This window comes from Hyperolius riggenbachi, chromosome 11 (genome assembly GCF_040937935.1).
Source record: "Hyperolius riggenbachi isolate aHypRig1 chromosome 11, aHypRig1.pri, whole genome shotgun sequence".
In the NCBI taxonomy this organism is placed as follows: Eukaryota; Metazoa; Chordata; class Amphibia; order Anura; family Hyperoliidae; genus Hyperolius; species Hyperolius riggenbachi.
In genome coordinates, this window is record NC_090656.1 from 142,148,219 (window position 1) to 142,173,728 (window position 25,510).

General features: G+C 45.9%; 1 protein-coding gene across 1 annotated transcript in view; it reads left to right on the top strand.

Moving 5' to 3' along the window:
• Nucleotides 1-432: 432 nt before the first annotated feature.
• LOC137538816 (ribosomal protein S6 kinase alpha-5-like) overlaps nucleotides 433-25,510 on the top strand; it is a 332,016-nt gene continuing 306,938 nt past the window's right edge. Inside the window, exon 1 of the mRNA XM_068261164.1 lies at nucleotides 433-857. Within this exon, the coding sequence (XP_068117265.1) occupies nucleotides 809-857 (49 nt within the window). The 5' untranslated portion in view covers nucleotides 433-808. The remainder of the gene's footprint in view (nucleotides 858-25,510) is intronic.

Below are 25,510 nucleotides of genomic sequence, written 5' to 3' on the forward strand. Positions count from 1 at the left end.
GGAAACCCACGCAGACACGGAGAGAACATACAAACTCTTTGCAGATAGTGTCCTGGCTGGGATTCGAACCAGGGACTCAGCGCTGCAAGGCGAGAGAGCTAACCACTACGCCACCGTGCTGCCCAAGACAAGACAATTCCTGTGTACACCTCAGACAGATTTGTGGTTAGAACACAGTCCTTTTTCAATGTCAACTTGTTTACATTTTTACATAAGACTTGCGAGTCTGTTTTGCAATAAGCCTAGTCTACTTTTCTACTTTAGAATGTACAATTTAATTAAATAGGGTTCTGCCTTAAAAACAACTCGCTCTCACGTGATTAAGGTCGTCTATATACGCTGTACAGGATCTCATGAGTTTCCCATTTTTTTGTGATACAGCTTGACAACACATTATAAAGCTGAAATACTGAAGCACGAAGGTCCACTGACTCTACCTCATGAATATTTAAATATTCGGGCACAGCTATTTCCCTGAGTTGTTGCTATTCGGCTTTTACACAAACCATTCAGCCGGGAGGAAGCCGGTTGTGTTAGGGTGTACACAACAGTATTACACTGACACACCCATTCTCTATTCTGTATTCGTAACACATTACGACACACCCAATGCACCACATACACTACTGTATCGCATTACAGTCAGACACACGCACACATGTAACACCCCACACTGCGCACAGGCGTACAGGAAGTTCCACACTTGAGTGTTGTGCCATTTTCCTCATACCATAGACTTGGAATCAGGGACCCGGGGCAGACCGGAAAAACATCAACCACCGAATACCGTGGCCCAGCAGTATCGGACATGGGAGAACCGGACACCTCTAACCCGAAGGTGGCAGCACCAATACACGGTAACACGAAAGGAGATGCACAATCACCCCGCACAGCTAACACTGTTACACAACACCACCACCACAGGCGATTGCAATTATCCAGAATGAAATGTGACAGGGCTCTTCCGCCAGACTGTCTTTGTAAACACACTGCTACCCTCACATTCAGCTTGTTTGTTATTTATCTCAGCAGCCAGCTGCACAGCACCGAATCACTGGCTGTTGACTGCTTCTGTGTGTGGCATACTGCTGTCTTCTCGACTGGCTTCCCGGATCACCTGTTGTATGGTGGGCAGAGGTGCCCAGGGGGTACCAGTCGTGAACAAAATGCTTATCTAGGCACGGTTAAGCTGTTTACATGGATGGGTCTCCAGTGTTTATAGGCCGTGTTTACCAAGTGGTTGATAGATATAACTGCTAATATATGTCCACCCCCATGCTCTGTCATTGAGACTAATGAAAGTAATGGTAGTTACAAACGTGATTTTTTTTTTTTTATTAATTTTTATAGACGATTCCTTATCTTCCGCTTGATTCTGTCCATTGTCCGCCTGCGGGGATCGAGCGGTGTATCGATCCGCGCGGTGATCGGACCTGTCGGAAATTATCAATCGAGCCGTCAGCGGCTCGATTGATAAGGAAAAACTGTCCGTGTTTGAGGCCTTCTGGCTGCAATTAAATACAGCTGATTGACATTGTTTGTAAACTCACATTTGTCAGTGTTTGGTAACCACATCACTTGTCAAACAGCAAGAAACTGCATCATGGTCCATCTAAGTTCAGCAGTGCTCAAATGTGACACCCTGTGAGGGGAGCCCTTCCACTGCTTTTGCTGAGAGTTAGCAAGCACCCAATCGGTGCACAGGAGCAGCTGACAGGCAGTGGATTTACAATGAAAGAGGCCTTACTGCCCACAGTGAACATTTATCAAACTTTTGGACAGCCACTCTATCTAGAGTCACAATACTCTGTAAACACAGCGTATGCATCAATGGTGCCATAAGTGCATCCGCTCAGGATGCGCTGACATTGTTCATACTGACCGCTGCAGTTGTGTCACCACCTGTCCACTGGTACTTCTGCTACTTTTGCCGGTGCCCCTCGCCTGCTTGCTTGGAGACCAGGAAGCTGGGGGCCTCCTGTTGGTTTGTAAACAAAAATGTGAATTCTGCCTAGCAACAGGGGGATTCTCATTGGTCCACGTGAACTGATGAGAATTTTCTCTGTTGCAGGAGGAACCCCATTGGTTAATTTAAAACCCAACTGGAAGCCCTATACTTCCTGGTCTCCGGGATGAGCAGGGATGACGGCCCTGAATTACCACGGTACAGGTATGCATTTTTCGTGTGGCGGGAAGCCTATAGGAGGTTTGTGTTTGCGATGCAGTTCTGTTTGACAGTGTAAATGCATCCTATTGATAACATTTTTTTGCGTTCACTACTTTCCGATAAATGCATCGTTTTCACTTTGGTGTGGATGGGCCCTAACACGAGCAAATGTGAATTCAGTTATAGGAGGCTTAGAAGCAGTAGTTACACAACCTCAAATTTGTCTGAACAGGGACTTAAAGGGAATATCCAGGCAGATTAAAAAAAAAGACATTTACTTACCTGGGGCTTCCTCCAGCCCCTTGCAGCTGACATGTCCCTCACAACAGCTCCACTCCCCGCTGGTGCAGAGGCTGACCTCGCAAGGTCATCCTCTACTGTACATGCGCGAGCGCCGCTGTCAATCGCTCGCACGTGGTGTGGCGTGTACTGCACAGGCGCAGAACTACTGCGAGTGATTGACAGCGGCTCTCGCGCAGGCACAGTAGAGGACGCCCTTTCTAGGTAGGCCTCTGCACCGACAGGGACCCTGGGCCGGCGGCTGGGAGCGGAGCTGCTGCGAGGGACATGTCGGCTGCAAGGGGCTGGAGGAAACCCCAGGTAAGTAAATGTAATTTTTTTTAATTTGACTGGACATTCCCTTTAAAGGACAGATGCAAGGTAAGAAAAAAAAACAGGATCTACTTACCTGGGGCTTTCTCCAGCTCCTGGCAATCTATCTGTCCCTCGTTGCTGCTCTGGTATCCTGGGAACCCCTTCATTGCAGATGCTGACCTCGACAGGTCAGCATCTTCTGCACCTGCGTGAGTGTGCAGATGCGCTGCTCACAATCGTGCTGACGTGGTCTGGATCGTTCTGCACATGCGCAGTACTTTTGTGCCTGTGCAGAGCACTTCAAGCCACGTGATTGCAAGCAGCACGGCCGTGCGCAGGCGCAGAAGATGCCAGGTCGGCATCTGCAATGGAGCCAGGGGCTGGAGAAAACCCCAGGTGATCATGGTGGGGTTTTTTTTGTTTTTTTACCTCGCACCTGTCCTTTACGGAAGGCCTCCAGGTAAATTAACATGTAAACTGCATGTGTGGGAAGGGTATGTACACTATATTGCCAAAACACCTGCCTTTACACACACATTAACTATGAGATCCCCATTATCTTAAACCTTCTCTTAATCCTGTTCTCTTTGGCCTGAATGTGGAGTTTGTCCACCCTTTGCAGCTATAAATACTTCATGGGCTCGATTCACAAAGCGGTGATAACTCAGTTATCACGCCTAAAAGACTTTAGGCGTGATAACCTTTGCACTAGCAAAGTTATCACCGCTTTGTGCTCTAACTCGCGCGAAGCTCCCGTGCGCAAAGTTTTGCGCGCAAAGTCCCATAGGGCTTAATGGGCACTTCGCGCGAAGCACGATGGGTACGCTACGCACGGAAACTTTGCACGCGGGAGTTTGCGCGAATTCCTTCAGATCACGCCTAAACTAAGTTTAGGCGTGATAAAGGGCTTTTCACAGGCGTGCAAAGTGTTTGCACCGCTTTGTGAATCAGGCCCTTCATCTCTTGTGGGAAGGCTTTCTGCAAGGTTTAGGAGTGTGATTTTTTTTTTTTTTTTTAACCATTCTTCCAGAAGAGCATTTGGAAGGGCTAACACCTATGTTGGGCAAGAAGGCCCGGCTTGCAGTCTTTGCTGTGATTCATCACAAAGGTGTTCCATTGGGTTGAGGTCGGGCTCTGTGCAGGCCACTCCATTTCCTCCGCACCAAACTTGTTCATCTTTTCTTTGTGGACCCTACTTTGTGCACTGGTGCACAGTGATGTTGGAACAGGCCATCTCCAAACTGTTTCCACAAAGTTGGTAGCAAAAAATTGTCCAAAATGTCTTGATGTCCTGAAGTATTTCAAATTCTTTTAACTGGAACTAAGTGGCCAACCTCTCTCCTGAAAAACCTTGGGACAGTGCAGTTAGGCAAGTATTGTTCTTTTGGCATCCTCTAATCCCAGACTCCTCAGACTGCTAGATAGAGGAGTGTGATTTGTCACTCAAAAAGAACCTATCTTTACTACCAGGGCTGTGGAGTCGGAGTTGGAGTTGGAGCAATTTTGGATACCCGGAGTTGGAGTCAGAGATTTCATAAACTGAGTCAGATGATTTTTATACAATATCCACAGCCCTGGTAAGTATTAGACTAAGGAGTCGGAGTCAAGAAGTCACAACCATTTTGAGTAACTGCAGTTGGAGTCGGTGGTTTCATAAACTGAGGATTCTGAGTTGGAGTCGGAAGATTTTTGTACTGACTCCACAGCCCTACTATACACCACTGCATGCAAGGCTTTACATTGCCCTTGGTGATGTAAGGGCTCTATTCCACAGCTTCCCCATAGAGTTGTATCTTAGCACTGTAGTTGCCATCCTCAGACGTGACATGAGACCTTTTTTTAATGCTGGGTAACTCTTCCGCTTGTCAAATGTTGCCATTCAGCTGCATGTAATTGCAGTCAAATGGCACTTGACGCTGGCTCCCGGGAGGATGAACTGCTCATTTTTCCCCTCTGAAAAATAGGCCTAAGGATTAGATGCAGCTGCTTGGCCATGGAAACTCATTCCATGAACCTCTTTATGCACTGTTCTTGAGCTAATCGGGAGTCTATTTGAAGTTTGGTGGTCTGTAGCTATTGATTCTACAGATATTAGGCGGCTTATACACAATGTGCATGTCAGTATGCACTTAGCCTGTTGTGTTTCTGTTGGAATATTTAGTAGCAAGGATAATTTACAAATGGTGGAATTCACTGAGCTGGGAGCGACCCATACTTTCATAAATGTTTGTAAGAGTAGACTGTATGCTTAGGCGCTTGAATTTGTGCACCTGTGGGCCTGGACACGGAAGTGATTGCTGCACCTGTATTTAGTAATTTGAAGAGGCATTGTAATACTTCTGGCAATATAATGTAAGTCCACATATGAATTTATTGATAAATCTAGATTATGAAAATACTTTTTTACACATTTTGTGTAAGTTGGACACTTAAATTATCTTTAACCACTTCGCATCCAGACCTTGTTTTCCCCTTATTGACCGGGGCAGTTTTAACGCTTTAGCGGGGGTACTATTCAATCAGCAATAACTTTATCCCTACTCACTACACCTAAATGATCTATATATCGTTTTTTTTTTTCAAGACAAACCAGGCTTTCAATGGGGGGTATTTAGTCCCAAGAACAATTTTGTTTTCTAGGCATTTTAATTGAAAAAAGGGAACAAAAAATAAAAAAATGCATTATTTCTCAGTTTTTAACAATTCCAGTTTAAAAATAAAAAGTGCCACAGTGATAAAACCATTCCACCAGTTAATGTCCCCCCTAATATAGTCAGATGTGCCCCGAGTATCAGCCCAACCTTCCCAGTTTAGCCAGATGTGACCCCAATATCGGCACCCCGGTATAGTCAGATGTGTCCCATGTATCTACCACCCCCCAGTACAGAGAGACAGTAACGCCGCCAGGATTGGCACCCCTCATTATAGGCAGTTGTGTCCCCAGGATAAAATTTCCCCCATTGTAGCCATATGTGCCCCCAGAATTGCCCCCCCCCCACCAATTATAGCCAGATGTGCCCCCAGTATTAGGCTACCCCCCCCAGATAATCAAATGATCCTTCATTGTCAGATGTCATCCCCCCCAGTTACCCAGATGCCTGGCAGTTGTTTTGCACCCCCAAACCCCCTCCCCCCCCCCCCCATCAGGCAGCTGACCCGGGTCCCGGCTTGATGACGTCATCAAGCCGGGACCCGGGTCACCGGCAATACGCGGCTGAGTTCAGAGCTGGGATCGGATGCTCGGGCTGCAGGCTCATCGCTGGAACGTGGTAAGGTGAGAGAGGCGGCTTTATTTACATTTTTTTAGCTATCTGTGCACGGAGGAGGGGGAGATGAAAGATCACGCTGTTTGCTACAGCGGTGATCGTTCAACCGCGGGGGGGGGGGGGGGGGGGGGTTGGGGGGTGGGTCACTAATTGGCTACAAGGGAACATGTTCCCTTTTGCCAATTAGTAAGGCAACCGACAGTGCCGGGGGGTGCGCTCTGAAGCGCACCTGTTCCTGCACAAAAGGGCTTAAGGCAGGTCAGTATATCTACGTCGCTGTGGCTTGGAGAGTGCCACAGCTGACGTAGATATACTGTAGTGGTGGGGAAAGTGGTTAATTTTATTTAGTGCTTCAATTTCTGGTGGTTTTTCAAAATTGTATCCCATGTATGAAGCTAAAATCGTAGTTGTTGCTTTTATCTCTCTTTTCAAATATCAGTTTGGGAATAGTGATTCTTGCACCACTCTCATGAAGAATCACTAGAACTAGCTGCTCTTAAAGACTTTTTTTTTTTTTTTAACTCTTTATGTAGTTTAAAGCTTTAGGACCGATTCACACTACATGAGCTTTTAAAACACTAGGAGATTTGAAAAGCCCTTGCTAATGCAATGCTATGGGGGATTTTTTACAAAATCACATTACTCCAGTGAGAACACACACATGGGATAACATTAGCAAGAGCTTTTAAAATCACAAAGCACTTAGAAAACCTCTTGCGGTGGGAATTAAGGCCCTTTTCCATTGTAAAGTGATGCGAATGCGGCTACCTCGCCGCATCGCATCACTTTCGCTGCTGGCTGCGTCACTTCCACATCAGGAGATGCGGAAGTGTATGGAGGGGACGGCGGGCGGATGCGGCTGTGCGAGAATCTGCAGCATGCTGCAGATTCTTGGATCGCTCCACACCGCAGGCAATGCATGCAATGGAAACTTCCATTGCCGTGCATTGGGTTTAGGGCACCGCTTATAATGGAAACGGGCCCATAGCCCTTACAGTGATGTGAAAAACTATTTGCCCCTTTCCTGATTTCTTATTCTTTTGCATGTTTGTCACACTTAAATGTTTCTGCTCATCAAAAACCGTTAACTATTAGTCAAAGATAACATAACTGAACACAAAATGCAGTTTTAAATGATGGTTTTTATTATTTAGTGAGAAAAAAAAACTCCAAATCTACATGGCCCTGTGTGAAAAAGGGTACTTATCCGTTAGCCGGGCTCATCCGGCAGGTGGCGCTGTTGTAGCGAATTTCGATGCGCTGAGTTGTATCTAATTCCATTCATACTTCAACGTAGTACTGTGTGAATGGAAGCGCCGCAGGTGGCGCTAATTACATTGATACGTTGATAACAATACAGTGTTAATGGCAAGGAATACATTGTATTTGAAGTGGCTGGCACTTTTACATGGAATTCAAATGAAGGCGGCGGCAATGTAACAGATGAAGCCGCCGCCTTCGTCTGTTCTTCTTCTTCTTCTCCCTCTTTGCCCTCCTCTCGCTTCTACAATGCTGGCAGCCTGTGGGGACATGCGTCTCCCCCCAGAGTCGTTCGTCGCGGCAGGGAATCCTGCTTGTTTCCTTGCGACGAACGACTGTGGGGGGGACAGGCGTGCCCCCCCCCAGCTGGCAGGGTTGTATAGTTGAGAGAGGGCAAAGGGGGAGAAGAAGAACAGACGAAGGCGGCGGCTTCATCTGTTACATTGCCGCCGCCTTCATTTGAATTCCATTAAGTGCCAGTGCCGGCCACTTCAAATACAATGTATTCCTTGCCATTAACACTGTATTGTTATCAACGTATCAATGTAATTAGCGCCACCTGCAGCGCTTCCATTCACACAGTACTACATTAACTAAGTATGAATGGAATTAGATACAACCCAGCGCATTGAAATTTGATACAACAGCGCCACCTGCCGGATGCGCCCGGCTAACGGATAAGTACCTGAAAAAGTGATTGCCCCCCTTGTTAAAAATGTTATTAACTTAACTGTGGTTTATCACACCTGAGTTCAATTTCTGTAGTCACCATGTTTCAATCAAGAAATCACTTAAATAGGAGCTATCTGACATAGAGAAGTAGACCAAAAGCACCTCAAAAGCTAGACATCATGCCAAGATCCAAAGAAATTCAGGAAGAAATGAGAACAAAAGTAATTGAGATCTATCAGTCTGGTAAAGGTTATAAAGCCATTTCTAAAGCTTTGGGACTCCAGCGAACCACAGTGAGAGCGCAGAGAAAACTCATCCGAGAGGCCACAAAAGACCCCAGGACAACATCTAAAGAATTGAGGCCTCACTTGCCTCAATTAACCACCCTGGCGTTCCATTAATCACTTGAGGACCACAGTCTTTTCGCCCCTTAACGACCAGAGCCTTTTTTTCCATTCAGACCACTGCAGCTTTCACGGTTTATTGCTCGGTCATACAACCTACCACCTAAATGAATTTTACCTCCTTTTCTTGTCACTAATACAGCTTTCTTTTGGTGCTATTTGATTGCTGCTGCGAGTTTTACTTTTTATTATATTCATCAAAAAAGACATGAATTTTGTCGAAAAAATGTTTTTTTTTACTTTCTGTGCTGACATTTTTCAAATAAAGTAAAATTTCTGTATACATGCAGCACGAAAAATGTGGACAAACATGTTTTTGATTAAAAAAAACCCATTCAGTGTATATTTATTGGATTGGGTAAAAGTTATAGCGTTTACAAACTATGGTGCAAAAAGTGAATTTTCCCATTTTCAAGCATCTCTGACTTTTCTGAGCACCTGTCATGTTTCATGAGGGGCTAAAATTCCAGGATAGTATAGATACCCCCCAAATGACCCCATTTTGGAAAGAAGACATCCCAAAGTATTCAGTGAGAGGCATGGTGAGTTCATAGAAGATTTTATTTTTTGTCACAAGTTAGCGGAAAATGACACTTTGTGACCAAAAAAAAAAAGTTTCCATTTCTTCTAACTTGCAACAAAAAAAAATGAAATCTGCCACGGACTCGCTATGCTCCCCTCTGAATACCTTGAAGTGTCTACTTTTCAAAATGGGGTCATTTGTGGAGTGTGTTCACTGTCCTGGCATTTTGGGGGATGCCTAATTGTAAGCACCACTGTAAAGCCTAAAGATGCTCATTGGACTTTGGGCCCCTTAGCGCAGTTAGGCTGCAAAAAAGTGCCACACATGTGGTATTGCCGTACTCAGGAGAAGTAGTATAATGTGTTTTGGGGTGTATTTTTACACATACCCATGCTGGGTGGGAGAAATATCTCCGTAAATGACAATTTTTTTATTTGGTTTGCACACAATTGTCCATTTACAGAGATATTTCTCCCACTCAGCATGGGTATGTGTAAAAATACACCACAAAACACATTATACTACTTCTCCCGAGTACGGCGATACCACGTGTGGCACGTTTTTGCACCCTAACTGCGCTAAGGGGCCCAAAGTCCAATGAGTACCTTTAGGATTTCACGGGTCATTTTGCGACATTTGGTTTCAAGACTACTCCTCACGGTTTAGGGCCCCTAAAATGCCAGGGCAGTATAGGAACCCCACAAATGACCCCATTTTAGAAAGAAGACACCCCAAGGTATTCTGTTAGGACTATGGTGAGTTCATAGAAGATTTTATTTTTTTGTCACAAGTTAGCGGAAATTGATTTTAATTGTTTTTTTTCACAAAGTGTCATTTTCCGCTAACTTGTGACAAAAAATAAAATCTTCTATGAACTCACGATACTCCTAACGGAATACCTTTGGGTGTCTTCTTTCTAAAATGGGGTCATTTGTAGGGTTCCTATACTGCCCTGGCATTTTAGGGGCCCTAAACCGTGATGAGTAGTCTTGAAACCAAATGTCGCAAAATGACCCGTGAAATCCTAAAGGTACTCATGGGACTTTGGGCCCCTTAGCGCACTTAGGGTGCAAAAAAGTGCCACACATGTGGTACCGCCGTACTCAGGAGAAGTAGTATAATGTGTTTTGTGGTGTATTTTTACACATACAGATGCTGGGTGGGAGAAATATCTCTGTAAATGACAATTATTTGATTTTTTTTTACACACAATTGTCCATGTACAGAGAGATTTCTCCCACCCAGCATGGGTATGTATAAAAATACACCCCAAAACACATTATACTACTTCTTCTGAGTACGGCGATACCACATGTGTGGCACTTTTTTGCAACCTAGGTGCGCTAAGGGGCCTAACGTCCTATTCACAGGTCATTTTGTGGCATTTGGATTCTAGACTACTCATCACGGTTTAGGGCCCCTAAAATGCCAGGGCAGTATAGGAACCCCACAAGTGACCCCATTTTAGAAAGAAGACACCCCAAGGTATTCCGTTAGGAGTATGGTGAGTTCATAGAATTTATTTTTTGTCACAAGCTAGCGGAAAATGACACTTTGTGAAAAAAAACAATTAAAATCAATTTCCGCTAACTTGTGACAAAAAAAAAATCTTCTATGAACTCACCATACTCCTAACGGAATACCTTGGGGTGTCTTCTTTCTAAAATGGGGTCATTTGTGGGGTTCCTATACTGCCCTGGCATTTTAGGGGCCCTAAACCGTGAGGAGTAGTCTTGAAACCAAATGTCGCAAAATGACCCGTGAAATCCTAAAGGTACTCATTGGACTTTGGGCCCCTTAGCGCAGTTAGGGTGCAAAAACGTGCCACACATGTGGTATCGCCGTACTCAGGAGAAGTAGTATAATGTGTTTTGTGGTGTATTTTTACACATACCCATGCTGAGTGGGAGAAATATCTCTGTGAATGGACAATTGTGTGTAAAAAAAAAAAAAAAAAATCAAAAAATTGTTATATACAATATCCGTGCGGCGATCCGGGTGCTAGTAACCCGCCGGCGCTTCCGAACGGCCGGCGGGTTACAGCGCGAGGGGGGCGGAGCCAGTCCCCGGCTGCTGATCGAGTCACGAATGACGGGATCGCCGCATAACCACGCCCGCCACCCCCGATGGGCGTATTGCGGTCGTTTGGGCCCAGCTCTTGCCGCCGCCCATCTGCTTAAGGCGGTCGGCAAGTGGTTAAGAGTGCCAGGGTGCATGCGCAGCAGTATTTAAAAAATATTTTTTTTCCCTATCATGTAGCTAGCCTAGCGCTAGCTACATGATGCCCCCCTCCCTGCGCTATCCCTCCCACCCCTTTGATCGCTGCCGCCGCAATCGCCCATAAGGAAATCCCGTTCTGAACGGGTAACCCTTTAGGGCTTCCCCCGTCGCCATGGCGACGATCGTGATGACGTCATCCGGCGTTCCGATCCACCCCGCATCGCTGCCTGGCACTGATTGGCCAGGCTGCGCAGGGGGGGGGCGGCAGTTACGCGGCGGATAGCGGCGCATTGTCGGCGAGCGGCGGTAATCGGAATCAACACGCAGAAAGCAAAGTGCTTGCTGAGTGTTTGAAAACAAAAATTGTGAAAATTGGCCCAGCGGGGCCTGAGCGGCGCCTTCCAGCGGTAATGGACGAGCTGAGCTCGTCCATACCGCTAAGAAGGTTAAGGTCAGTGTTCACGACTCCACAATAAGAGACGGGGCAAAAAACGGCCTGCATGGCAGATATCCAAGGCGCAAACCACTTTTAAGCAAAAAGAACATTAAGGCTCGTCTCAATTTTGCTAAAAAAACATCTCAATGATTGCCAAGACTTTTGGGAAAATACCTTGTGGACCGACGAGACAAAAGTTGAACTTTTTGGAAGGTGCGTGTCCCGTTACATCTGGCGTAGAAGTAACACAGCATTTCAGCAAAAGAACATCATACCAACAGTAAAATATGGTGGTGGTAGTGTGATGGTCTGGGGTTGTTTTGCTGCTTCAGGACCTGGAAGGCTTGCTGTGATAGATGGAACCATGAATTCTACTGTCTACCAAAAAATCCTGAAGGAGAATGTCCGGCCATCTGTTCGTCAACTCAAGCTGAAGCGATCTTGGGTGCTGCAGCAGGACAATGACCCAAAACACACCAGCAAATCCACCTTTGAATGGCTGAAGAAAAACAAAATGAAGACTTTGGAGTGGCCTAGTCACAAAGTCCTGACCTGAATCCTATTGAGATGTTGTGGCATGACCTTAAAAAGGCGGTTAATGCTAGAAAACCCTCAAATAAAGCTGAATTACAACAATTCTGCAAAGATGAGTGGGCCAAAATTTCTCCAGAGCGCTGTAAAAGACTTGATGCAAGTTATCGCAAACGCTTGATTGCAGTTATTGCTGCTAAGGGTGGCCCAACCAGTTATTAGGTTCAGGGGGCAATTTCTTTTTCACACAGGGCCATGTAGGTTTTGAGGTTTTTTTCTCACTGATCAATAAAAACCATCATTTAAAACTGCATTTTGTGTTTAATTACGTTATCTTTGACTAACGGTTAACGGTTTTTGATGAGCAGAAACATTTAAGTGTGACAAACATGCAAAAGAATAAGAAATCAGGAAGGGGGCAAATAGTTTTTCACATCACTGTATATGCACATACAAATACTGTCTCCCGGCAGAAATCAAGCTTTAGCTCCTGGACAACTGTGCATCTGTGATTTTGCAGAAGAAAGGCAGACGAGCAGTGCACAAGGGAGAACGCTGGGTGGATAAAACAAGGTGCTTGGCCAAGTCGATCTACCAGGTAAATCTATCACCTGTGCACCGAGAGGGTCGGGGACCTCTGCACAGTCATTTCCGCTTGAGACAGACATTATTGATCACCACGTCCAAGTGTAAAGAGGAAATCCAGTGAAAATAATGTAGTAAAAAAAGTGCTTAATTTTTACAATAATTATGTATAAATTATTTAGTCAGTTTGCTCATTGTAAAATCTTTCCTTTCCCTGATTTACATTCAGACATCACATGGTGACATTTTTACAGCTGGCAGGTGATGTCACTGGAAGGAGATGCTGCTTGCTTTTTTAGCTGTTGGAAACAGCTGTTGTTTCCCACAATGCAACAAGGCTTCCACAGTGTGATGTCGGGACCTCAGAGCTGTGAGGCGCTGACATGACACTGTGGGAGGAGTTTAATCACAAAATCAGCCATACAGAGCCCGCTGATGATCCGTTTGAGAAAAGGAAAAAAAATTCTCATGGGAAAGGGGGTATCAGCTACTGATTGGGATGAAGTTCAATTCTTGGTTACACTAAAAGATTGTATGCGTACATAGCTTTACGCTATGCAGCTGACAAACTTTTGCTGTCCGCTCTTTGGAAGGTTACCTCCATTCCAATTATGATTTTTTTTTGTTGAGCTACAGGTAGTACCTGACTTACAAATGCCCAACTTACAAATGACCCACGGATATGAATGGCATGGATTCTGTAATTCTTTGGGAACATGTAAAAAAAAAAAAATCAAATTAGACAAATTGGTTTTTTAAAAAAAAAAAACCATTAAAAAAAAAATCAAAGCAAAAATGACTTTTAGTCTTGTGTAGGTAAGCAGGTACAGGGAGCAGAGGGGACACTGGAGGCACAGGTGGCAGATATGGCAAAGTGTTCTGACTGAAGAATGGATTCAGGTTAAGAACAAACCTACAATCCCTATCTTGTTTGATTCAAAGTTTATTAATTGGCAAGATGAAGGGAAATGGGAAAATTAAATTCAGATTTGGGAAATTTGTAGCCCTGTAAGCTTAATGTCAGTTTTGTGCAAACAATTTGAGGGTCTCCTACTGGGTTTCCCGAAAATAAGACACTGTCAGGGAGGGCTTATATTTTGTGGGGGTAGTCAGATCCCCTTTAGTATTTATCCAGATTGCCCCTGTATTATAGGCAGATTGCCCCTGTATTATAGGCAGATTGCCCCTCTCCCCACTCTAAAGAATAAACATAGTTTGGCAGCGTTTCCCCCAAAATACACATAATCTGGCAACGTTTCCCTTAAAATACACATGGTCTGAATGCTTTTTTTTCCCCCCCACAAAATACACATGATGTGGGTGTTTTTTTTTCACATCAAAAACATTAGGCAGAGGTCCCCTTTAATGAGGCAACATCCCTTGTGTCAGTCTTGGCACCAGCAAACAAAAAATAATGAACTTACCTGGGTGGTAACTCCTATTTAGGGACCTTAGGGGGGAGAAAGACGCATGTACGGTATAGTTACAGTGCTAGTGGTGGGTGGGCCACAGCTTCACTCCCTCTCCTCCACCCCGGCTTCACTCCCTCTCCTCCACCCCGGCTTCACTCCCTCTCCTCCACCCCAGCTTCACTCGCTCTCCAGCTTCACTCGCTCTCCAGCTTCACTCACTCTCCAGCTTCACTCACTCTCCCTCTCCTCCACCCCCGCTTCACTCACTCTCCCGTTTCATCTTTTACCACAGCAGTTTACTTAAAGTAATTTTTCCCCACACAGTAGTCATCATGTTGGACAATGCAGTACAGTTTACATCCTGCAACATGTATGCATGCCTTGATCAGCAGATTGAGGGTGTTTACTGTTGCCCTGGGTGTGTGCGTGTTGCTCATTTAGAGGCTAAAGTCACAGAGCTAAATAAGCATCTCGCAACACTGACACGCATATCCAACATGAAGAGCTTGGATCTCACGATCCAGACACTGGAGGAAACCGGTGAGGATGAGGTGGGTGGAGTACAGCCGGAGCAAGAAGCAGAGGTAGCCGCTAGTTGGGTCACAGATAGAAGGGTTAGGGGGAAAAGTGACCTGGAGGCTAGTCCCGAGTTCTCCCTCCCTAATAAGTATGCTTGTTTGTGTAATATTGGGGAGGATTATTTTGGAGTAGCAATGCTGCAGCAGGATGTGTCCCTTAGCAACGAGAAAGGGAATAGGAGTGGAGCTAAGGCTAGACAGATACTGGTGGTAGGGGATTCAATTATTAGGCACACAGATAGGGTAATCTGTCGAAAAACCGTGAAAGCCGTACAGTCTGTTGTCTCCTGGGTGCTCGGGTTCAGCATGTCGTGGAAAGAATTGACAGATTATTGGGTGGGGCTGGGAAAGACCGGGCTGTCATGGTACACATTGGCACCAATGACAAAGTTAGTGGAAGATGGAAGGTCCTCAAAAATGATTTTCAGGTACTTGGAGATAAACTTAAAGACACACGATTGGTTCACACGATGGCCAGGGCCCCCGGACCTCTCTCACTGGCCGGGGCCCCAAGGCCAACACGTGATACCTGGAGGGGAGTGCAGGTGGGCCTGGACCTCTCACACCCAGGCTCTGGACCTCTCACATCCAGAAAACCCACCAACACTGCCTCCATACTGAATGCTAAATTCAACACACACAAGCAATAGAACACAGCAGTACATGCATCCAGCTACATTTGAAATTGGTCAGCAGGTGCTCGTCAGCCAATCAGGATGCACTGTCATACACCCTTTACCTGCCATACCACATCTAGCAGCCATTAGCATTCAGGTGGGAGGCTTAAGTTGGACGCCATCGCAAGATTGCGTCGCTAGCAGGACCGCCCCGTGCAGGCATCCCTCCCACAGGGGTCCCTCCCTAACCGCTCACCTGTCCGCCATGTCCTAGAGCTGAAAGAAAACGTCTTTGCTTTAAGATAAACTTAAAGCAAAGATCTCCAAGGTGGTGTTTTCTGAAATACTGCCAGTGACACATGCTACATCAGAGAGACAGAGGGAGCTTAGGGAGTTAAATAAGTGGCTGAGAAATTGGTGTAGGAAGGAGGGGTTTGGGTTCCTGGAGAACTAGGCAGACTTTGCAGTCGGCTACAGGTTCTACAGCAGGGATGGGCTGCACCTTAATGGGGAGGGTGCAGCTGCATTGGGGGAGAAGATGGCTAAACGGTTGGAAGAGATTTTAACCCCCCTGGCGGTATGAAAAATTCCGCCAGGGGGCAGCGCAGCAGTTTTTTTTTTTTTTTAAATCATGTAGCAAGCCCAGGGCTCGCTACATGATAGCCGCTGCTCAGCGGCATCCCCCCGCCCGCTTCGATCAGGAAATCCTGTTCAAAGAACGGGATTTCCTGGAGGGCTTCCCCCATCGCCATGGCGACGGGGCGGGATGACGTCACCGACGTCAGCGACGTCGGGACGTCATTGGGAGTCCCGAACTACCCCTCGGCGCTGCCTGGCACTGATTGGCCAGGCAGCGCACGGGGTCTGGGGGGGGGGGGGGCCCGCGCGCCGCAACAGATAGCGGCGATCGGGCGGGGGCCGGCGGCGATCAGAGTGCTGGCGCAGCTAGCAAAGTGCTAGCTGCGTCCAGCAAAAAAAAAAATTATGAAAATCGGCCCAGCAGGGCCTGAGCGGCACCCTCCGGCGGCTTACCCCGTGTCCAGCACGGGGTTACCGCTAAGGAGGTTAAACTAGGATCTGGGGGGAGGCGGGAGGGTAAAGTCTCAATATGAAGACAAGATAAGGTAAAAAGACAGTGGGAGAGTAACATTATGGGGGGTGGAAAGGGGGGTGGGGACAGTGTAAAGAGTAAGGAGGTTGGTAAAACTTCAAGTAGCCCATTTCATGTAACCAAAATTGGAAAATGTTGTGGTAAAAACATAAAGTGCATGGTAACCAATGCTAGGAGCCTTGCAAATATAATGGACGAACTAGAGTTCATTCTGATTGACAAAGGCTATGACATTGTGGGAATAACCGAGACATGGATGGATGAAAGCCATGACTGGATAGCGAATTTAGAGGGATACAATGGGCCTAATTCATAAAGCGGTGCTAACTCAGAGACTTTAGACGTGATAACCATTGTACCACACTGGTGAAAAGCCAGTTTAGGCGTGATAAGTTTAGATAAGTTTAGATCGCGCGCAAAGTCCCGCACGCAAAGCAGCGCCATTAAACTCTATGCGAAGTGCACCAGACTTTGCTAGCGTAAAACTTTTGATCAGCTGTGCACTGCGGTGCTAACCCAGTTGGTGCTATAGTTATCACGCCTAAACTTATCACGCCTAAACTGAGTTTAGGTGTGATAAAGGGCTTTTCACCAGCGTGATAACTGTTAGCACCGCTTTGTGAATCAAGCCCAATGTGTTTAGGAAGGATAGAACAGGGAAAAAAGGTGGAGGGGTTTGTCTCTTTAAGAATTCTCTTACAGCTGACCTGAACGATGAGATGGAGGAAGATTGTGAATGCCTATAAGGTCCTAAAACAGGAGGGGACCGAGGCTGCATTAAGCAATTATAAGGAGTGCAATAAAAGTTGTAAAAAAGAAATTAGGCTGGCAACAGATTGAAGCTGAAAATCAAATCGCTAGGCATATCAAATCTAATTTGGTGATGCGTGACAGCGCTCCTCTACTTCAAACTCTTTTTATATTCCCCTCAAAAGGCGTTTTCTCACAAGGTCTGTCTTCCCCGAGGATCCGCGGATCCGCTCCTCACACACTCGGCGGCGGTAACAGAGAGCTCGCAGACTCGGCGGTGGTAACAGAGAGCTGGCACACTCAGCGGTGGTAACAGAGGGCTCGCACACTCGGCGGCGGTAACAGAGAGCTCGCACACTCGGCGGCGGTAACAGAGAGCTCGCACACTCGGCGGCGGTAACAGAGAGCTCGCACACTCGGCGGCGGTAACAGAGAGCTCGCACACTCGGCGGCGGTAGCAGAGAGGACTGACGTGAGAGTGACCATATCAAATCGAATGGCCCATACTCACGGGCTACAATTGTTGCTGTCGCTAGCACACGGGAGCGTGTGCGCGACAGGCGACAGCTCGTCGCCAGGTCCCTCCGCATACACACGGCGGAGGGACCTGGCAACTGATGCGGTGGAAGCTGTCACCGACATTCCTCCCCCCCCGCTGGAAGCTCAGGGTATTCCCAGCTGGTTGCTGTCGCTACTCCGCATACACACGCGGACTAGCGACAGTTGCAGCGAAGTTGCACGGCAACTGTCGCCAGGCGATTGACCGCGCCAATCGCCTGGCTACAGCAGCGATGAGCGACGGTTCGGGGTGCACGCCCGTGTTGCGCCGTTCTGCGCTTCATACTCACGGGCGACCTGTGAAAAAATAAAAGAAAGGTTGACTGTATTGGACTCCTAAAGGATGAGGGTGGGAACTCAATGGTGGATGACCAAGGTAAGGCAGAGTTATTAAATGCTTTCTTTGCTTTTGTCTTCACAAGGGAAACATCACTGTTGCAAATTACAGATGCAGAAGAGTCTCAATCTTCCAACTGTAATATTAAATACTTAATACAGGAAGAAGTGAGGGCAAGACTAAATAAATTAAAAATAGACAAGGCACCTGGCCTGGATGGCATGCATCCTCGGGTCCAGAATTAAGTTCAGTTATTGATAAAACCCTTTATCTTATCTTTTGTGACTCTTTCAACTGGCAGAGTACCAGTGGATTGGCGTACAGCCCACGTTTTCCCATTATTTAAAGGGGCCCATACACCTAACGATTTTCCCGCCGATATACAGCCGTGATCAAAACGGCTGTGAAATCGCCGCGCACACCGCTGACAGAACGATCGATTTCCGTCCGAAATCGATCGTTCCCGTCGATTCACGTATGACCCATCCGTGCGGAAGATTTTTCTCGGTCGCCGGCGGGTCGGAAGTGTGCGTTAGCGGCGTTCGAATGCCCGACGACCGACGCGATACAGCGGGTATACATTACCTGCTTCGGCTTGCGCGAATCCCCGCTCACTGCTGTCTTCTCCGCTCTGGTCTGGTCTTCGGCATGCTTCACTTCTTCCTGCCCGGCAGGAAGTTTAAACAGTAGAGGGCGCTCTACTGTTTAAACTTCCTGCCGGGCAGGAAGAAGTGAAGCATGCCGGAGACCAGACCAGAGCGGAGAAGACAGCAGTGACAGCGGGGATTCGCGCCGGCGGAGCAGGTAATGTATGCGGGGGGGAGGAGCGGCGGCAGCACCACCACCACAGATTGTGAACGGTTTCAGGCTGAAATCGGTTCACAATCTGTTTGCAGTAAAGGTGGCCATACGATCCCTCTCTGATCAGATTCGATCAGATAGGGATCTATCTGTTGGTCGAATCTGATGGCAAATCGACCAGTGTATGGCTACCTTAAGAAGAGCAAAAAATCAGATCCAGGAAATGATAGACCTGTAAGCTTAACATCCGTTGTATGCAAACTATTTGAGGGGTTACTAAGAGATACTATACATGACTTCATAGTAGAAAATAATCTTATTTCTCAGCATCAATATGAGTTTACTAAAGACAGGTCCTGTTTGACTAACATGCTCATCTTTTATGAGGTAGTGAACACTAATGTGGATATTGGGAATGCTGTAGATGTGATATACTTGGACTTTGCAAAGGCCTTCAACACTGTTCCCCACAGAAGTCTGGTGCAAAAGTTGAGGATGCAAGGACTGGGGAAGAGTCTGTGTGTATGGATAGGGAACTGGCTAATGGACAGAAAACAAAGAGTTGTGGTCAATGAGCCATATTCAAAATGGGTGACTGTTAGCAGTGGGGTCTCACAGGGGTCTGTACTGGGTCCAGTGCTCTTCAATGTATTTATTAATGACCTAGTAGATGCAGTAGTAAGCAATGTTGCTATTTTTGAAGATGATACAAAATTGTGCAGAGTCATCAACTCTCAGGAAGATAGGGACATATTGCAACAGGATCTGGACAGGATAACTATATGGGCACATGATAACACATAACACATATGGCAGATGAAATTCAATGTTGAAAAATGTAAAGTCATGCATTTAGGTCATACCAATGGTCTAGCACTATACAAAATAAATGGGATACAGTTAGGGACATCAATCTTGGAGAAGGACTTGGGAGTATTCATCGACAACAAGTTAAATAATCGAACTCAATGCCAAGCCGCTGCATTAAAAGGGAAATAAAAACTCGAGATGCTAGCATAATATTGCCCCTGTCTCGTAAGGCCACATCTGGAATATGGAATTCAGTTCTGGGCATCACATTACAGGAAAGATATTGCCGTTTTAGAGCAGGTGCAGAGACGAGCAACAAAATTAATACGTGGGATGGAAGGTTTCACTTACCAAGAAAGGTTAGATAAACTGGGTTTATTTAGTCTAGTGAAAAGATGTCTTAGAGGGGATCTTATTAACATGTATAAATACGTCAGAGGGCAATACAAAAGCTTGGCGGATGAGCTTTTTGTCCCTAGGCCTTCTCAAAGGACTAGAGGGCATGATCTGCGCATGGAGGAAAAATGTTTTAGCCATTTATTTAGGAAAGGGTTCTTTACAGTAAGAGTGATTAAGATGTGGAATGCATTGCCACAGAAAGTAGTTATGGCAAATTCTATACCGGCATTTAAAGGAAACCTTAACTGTAAAAAAAATATGAGTTTTACTTACCTGCGGCATCTACCAGTCCCCTGCAACCATCCTGTGCCCTCGCAGTCACTCATGGCTCCTCTGGTCCCCCGCTGCCAGCTAGTTTCGTTTTTGCCGACTGGGAGTCGGCCTGCCGCCATGCGTACGTTTTTACTCATCCCTGCTGGTGTAGGAAGCTATTGCAGACATCAACAAGTACATTTTTACGCGTTTGGGGTGTAATGCATAAAATTTTACGCATTACACCTATAACGCTGTTTTTCCAATAGCAAACGCGGGGTCCTGCACCATTTTCTGAGCGTTTGCGCTTTAATTGAAGGTATATGAAAATTGCAAAGCACTTTAAAAGCACTTAGAAAAGTGATTTTGTGAGCGCTTTTCATTTTTAATTACGTTACATTAGAGTGAACCTAAACTGAGAAGGATATTGATTTTTCCTTTTAAATGATACCAGTTGCCTGACTCTCCTGCTGATTCTGTGCCTCTGATACTTTTAGCCACAGCCCCTCAACAAGCATGCAGATCAGGTGCTCTGACTGAAGTCAGACTGGATTAACTGCATGCTTGTTTCGGGTGTGTGATTCAGCCACTACTGCAGCCAAAGAGATCAACAGGACTGCCAGGCAACTGATATTGTTTTAAAAGGAAACATCCATATCCCTCTGTTTAGGTGCACTTTAAAGCAAGGGACCCTAACCTTTTTCGGCCCAGGACCTGGGGAGCCCAGGATTTGGGTGCGGTGGCATAGCAAGCATAGTTGCCCCAGTATAGGGAGTTTAGTTGCCCCAGTATAGCTAGTATAGTTGCTCCAGTATAGCTAGTATAGTTACCTCAGAATAGCTAGTATAATGCCCCAGTATAGCTAGTATAGTGCCCCAGTATAGCTAGTATAGTGCCCCAGTATAGCTAGTATAGTGCCCTAGTATAGCTAGTATAGTGCCCTAGTATAGTGCCCCAGTATACACTCCCCCTCCCCAGCCGCCGCTGGTGTTACGTTAGCTAACGGCCGCTTCCTCTCATATTCTCCTCTCCTGAGTGTTTTTTTTCCTTCACAGCAACGCGCCCCACGGCTGCTGTGATGAGACAGGAAGCAGGTGAACGGTTCCCCTGGTAACGGCGATACACATCACCGCTACAGGAATGCGCTAGGACAAGCCTGGCTCGTCCAGCTAAAAGTTGCTGACAGCAGTATGGACAAGCCAGGCTCGTCCATGCAGCCAGGGATATTTTTGCAGGGAAGGGGATCCAGAATGGGTGATCGGTGGAGGGAGGGGGGATCCAGAATGTTACGCTGTGGGGTCGGGAGGGAGGGATGGATAAACAGTGGAGGGAGGTGGATCCCAAATGTTACGCTGGGAGATCAGGAGGGAGGGGGTGGGCTGGATGAATAGTGGAGGGAGGGGGGGATCAGGAATACAACAGGAGGGGGGAAGAGAGCCTCTACAGCTGACTAATACTGGGGAAAATTATACCTGGCAAAATTGCTCCAACTCCACAGCCCTGGCACTTATACCTGGCTACCTATACTGTTGCACCTATACGTTGGCTAACCTATACTGGGGTAACCATGCCTGGCTAACCTATACTCACCATTGGCGTGCTGATCCCTCGTCGTGCACCTCTGATAGCTTCCCCAGTGTCTTCTATGTCCCTCGGCGGATTTGCTTCTCCCTCTGCGATTACATATTCCCCCGGCGATTGAGCATTATCAAAATCTGGCAAACTTTTCCTTTTTTTTTTTTTTTTTCCCTTTTAATTTTTTTTAATGAATTCAATACAATAACCTGTATTGAATTCAATATTAAAATGCTTAAAAATTATTTGAAATTAATTGAACCACTTTTTGCACAGAAATCCTGGGGAAATTAAATGCCAGGGAGGCTACACCATACATTTTTCACTTTTAAATCAAAATAAGACAATAGGATTCCAGGAAAGTCCTATATAGGTTTAGGAATGTTGATAGAATTTTTCATTTTCACTTCAGGTTTGCCTTAAAGAGGTACTGTAACAACATATAGTAGAAAGCAATAAATTATTCTGGATTCCCAATTTTACTTTAAGGCTGCTTACTCACAGGGACGTTACAGGCGCACGTTAGTGCGCCTGTAACGCTCCCCCAACGCACAGCAATGTAACACAAGTGGGCTGTTCACACAGCCCACGTTGCGTTACATGTAACGCTGCACGTTCTCCCGAAAGTGCAGCATGCTACGGCGTTAGAGCGGCTTAAGCCGCGTTAGACTGTCTGCACATGCGCAGTCATGTTGGGGAGGGGCGGAGAGCGGCCAGGCACATGGCTAACTCTGACGTCCACATAGAAGAGCACCAGGCCTTGCGTTAGCTGCATGTTATGCGACCTTAACGTGGCACCTAACGCAACGTCTTAGTGTGCAAGTAGCCTTAAGGTTACCAGAGACGAAGATCTTCAGAGAAACCGGGCCACCGGGGGGCTTTACATGAGAAAGGAGGAGGACACAGGAGAACAGGGGGGAGCGGTGGACATCAAGACAGCTCATCATACATTTCTGCTCCCCCCGTTTCTCCGAAGATTCCGGCGATAGTATCCTTTAAATATCCCGGCCGCCGCAGAGATACGCAGAGGGCACACTTTTCTTGCGCAGACTGGCTGCGACTGACAGAACTTACGAAACCCAGTACCAAAGCTGGAGAAAACTGAGGACGGTGGCGTGGGAGCGATCCGCGGGCATGGGGCTGGAGTAAGCCCCAGGCATGTGTAAAACTTTTTTTGTTGTTTTTTAAGTACGTCTCTGGTAAGCAACAGGGACAGCCATACAATCCCAGGAAAAAAACACACATATAAGTAGATAACTACTTGTTCTACTTACATAACAGATATATTGTACTGTCCACATTTTGATTTCAGTGAATTGTATATAGTAAATAAAGAGAATTCTGTTCCTGGCATTTTCTTTCTTGGCTCCCTCTGAGCCTATCCTGATTTAATTTCCCCCCTTAATTTTTTTTCTCTCCTACAAACTGCACTGTCATTGCTAGCTTGCTTTGTAATTACATGTGAGCACACCACAGATCAGATTTCAGCAGCTCACTAATGGCAAAAATAGAGCCAGGCTGACTGAGATAAGATTTATTACAGCAGAAACATTTCTGAATAGATATGAGTGCTTGCAATGCAGCGTAAGGTTGCAGACTGCATATTAAACATAGAGCAGTGGGTAAATCGAATTTGATTTTGTGACTGACAATCCCTCTTTAACCACTTTAGCCTTACGCCCAGAAAGGCTGTAGGCTAAAGCCTTCTGGCCATATCAACTACTTCCTGCGCTAAAGCCACCACCTAGGACGATTGCACGGGTGCACGCGCATTCCCATCGCACTGCCAATCTGGGCAAGGGAACCAGGGCTGTGGAGTCGGAGTCGTGGAGTCGGGGCAATTTTCGGTGCCTGGAGTCGGAGTCGGGAAAAAATGCTCCGACTCCTAATGAATTTAAACTGTAATTAAAATAGAAAATATGATAAAATGTTCTATTTCTCAGATAATAGTCATCATAAATAATTTATACATACAGTAATAGCTGTGCTTAGTTCACAAAAATGACATAAACCAATCAAAATTAGTTACTTGTGCTGCTTCAATAAAGCAGTCCCTGTATTTTTAAAGTCAGATATACACATCTGATTGTGACTGTATATTTGATGTGTACACAGGAATCTCTTATATACCGTATACAAAATAACATCTATGCTGTAAGTATAAAGCCTGATGTGAAGCCGTGTCACTAATAGAGATGGTCAATGAGATGGAAATAATTCTGAGTTGATTCTGATGTATGCAAATGCTTGTGAAATCAAATAACTTGATATGTTGTTAAAATTTGGTTTGGTGACTACGAATAAATGGTACCTGAGAAGAATGAAAAGAAAAGTTTTATACATACCTGGGGCTTCCTCCAGCCCCCTTCAGGCTAATCAGTACCTCGCTGTCCTCCTCCGCCACCTGGATCTTCTGCTATGAGTCCCAGTAATTCAGCCAGTCAGCGCAGTCATAGCAGAAGATCCAGGTGGCGGAGGAGGACAGCGAAGGACTGATTAGCCTGAAGGTGGCTGGAGGAAGCCCCAGGTATGTATAAAGCTTTAATTTCATCTGTCCCAGGTTTACTTTGCTACACAGTTGTACTATACTCTACATATGCACTCTCCACAGAGCTGCAGGGAATCCACTGAGAATGTTGTGCACATTGAACACAGAGGTGTTGTCTATCACCCATAAACCTGGTTCAGATTGTGCATGAAGAATGTGTAATAGAGGAAGAATCCCCTCATTCCCCTGCAGAGTACCTGCACATCACTCTTACATGTACCCACAGTTACATTGCCTAGGGCCTGATAGATGTTCTTTGTTCCGGCATGTACCTTTTACAAGTACTCTTACCAAGGACTAGTTTTAGTCTACGACTAAAGGGAATAAATATGGCAGTCTCCATATCTTTCTCTCTTCCGTTGTCTTTTAAAATTCCTAAGTGTTGGCAGTTAAGAAGACGAATTTCATGTTACATAATTTCAATCAACAAGATTGTAATATGCAAATTAGAGGAGTCGGAGTCGAGGTCGGTGGAATCCTAAACTGAGGAATCGGAGTTGGAGTCGGTGGATTTTTGTATCGACTCCACAGCCCTGAAGGGAACAGGTGAAACCTCTATCCGATCAGTGCCCCCAGAGGCCGCAGTGATTGGTGTAACAGCGATCATTATAAACCGCCGAATCAGGAAGTAATTACTTCCTGAGACATTGCACGTGTAAGTGATCCCAGACCTGCACCACTAATTGGGCAAAGGGATCATGTGATCCCTTGACCCTTGTGGCTGCAGTGATTGGTCCAAGGGATCATGTGATCCCTTGGCCAATCGGTGTCCTCCCAGCACTCATTGAACACTGTTTCTGCTAGTGACAGTGTTCATTGATAAAAAAAAAAAGTTGTAAAAACAAAAAGTAAAGTGACAAAAATAATAATAATAATAATAATAATAAAAAAGTGTTCATGTCCCCCCAAGGCAATGATTGGGGCAAGGAATCATGAGGTCCCTGAACCAACTAGTGTGCATGAAGGTCCGTACCCACGATGCAATGTTTGCGGCAAAAAGACGGGTGACTTTTTCACAATGAATGTTTGTTTTTGCGATATCGCATATCATTGTTTAATGAAAATTAGTTTAAAAATGTTTAGCGGCGTTTGCAACAGCCATGA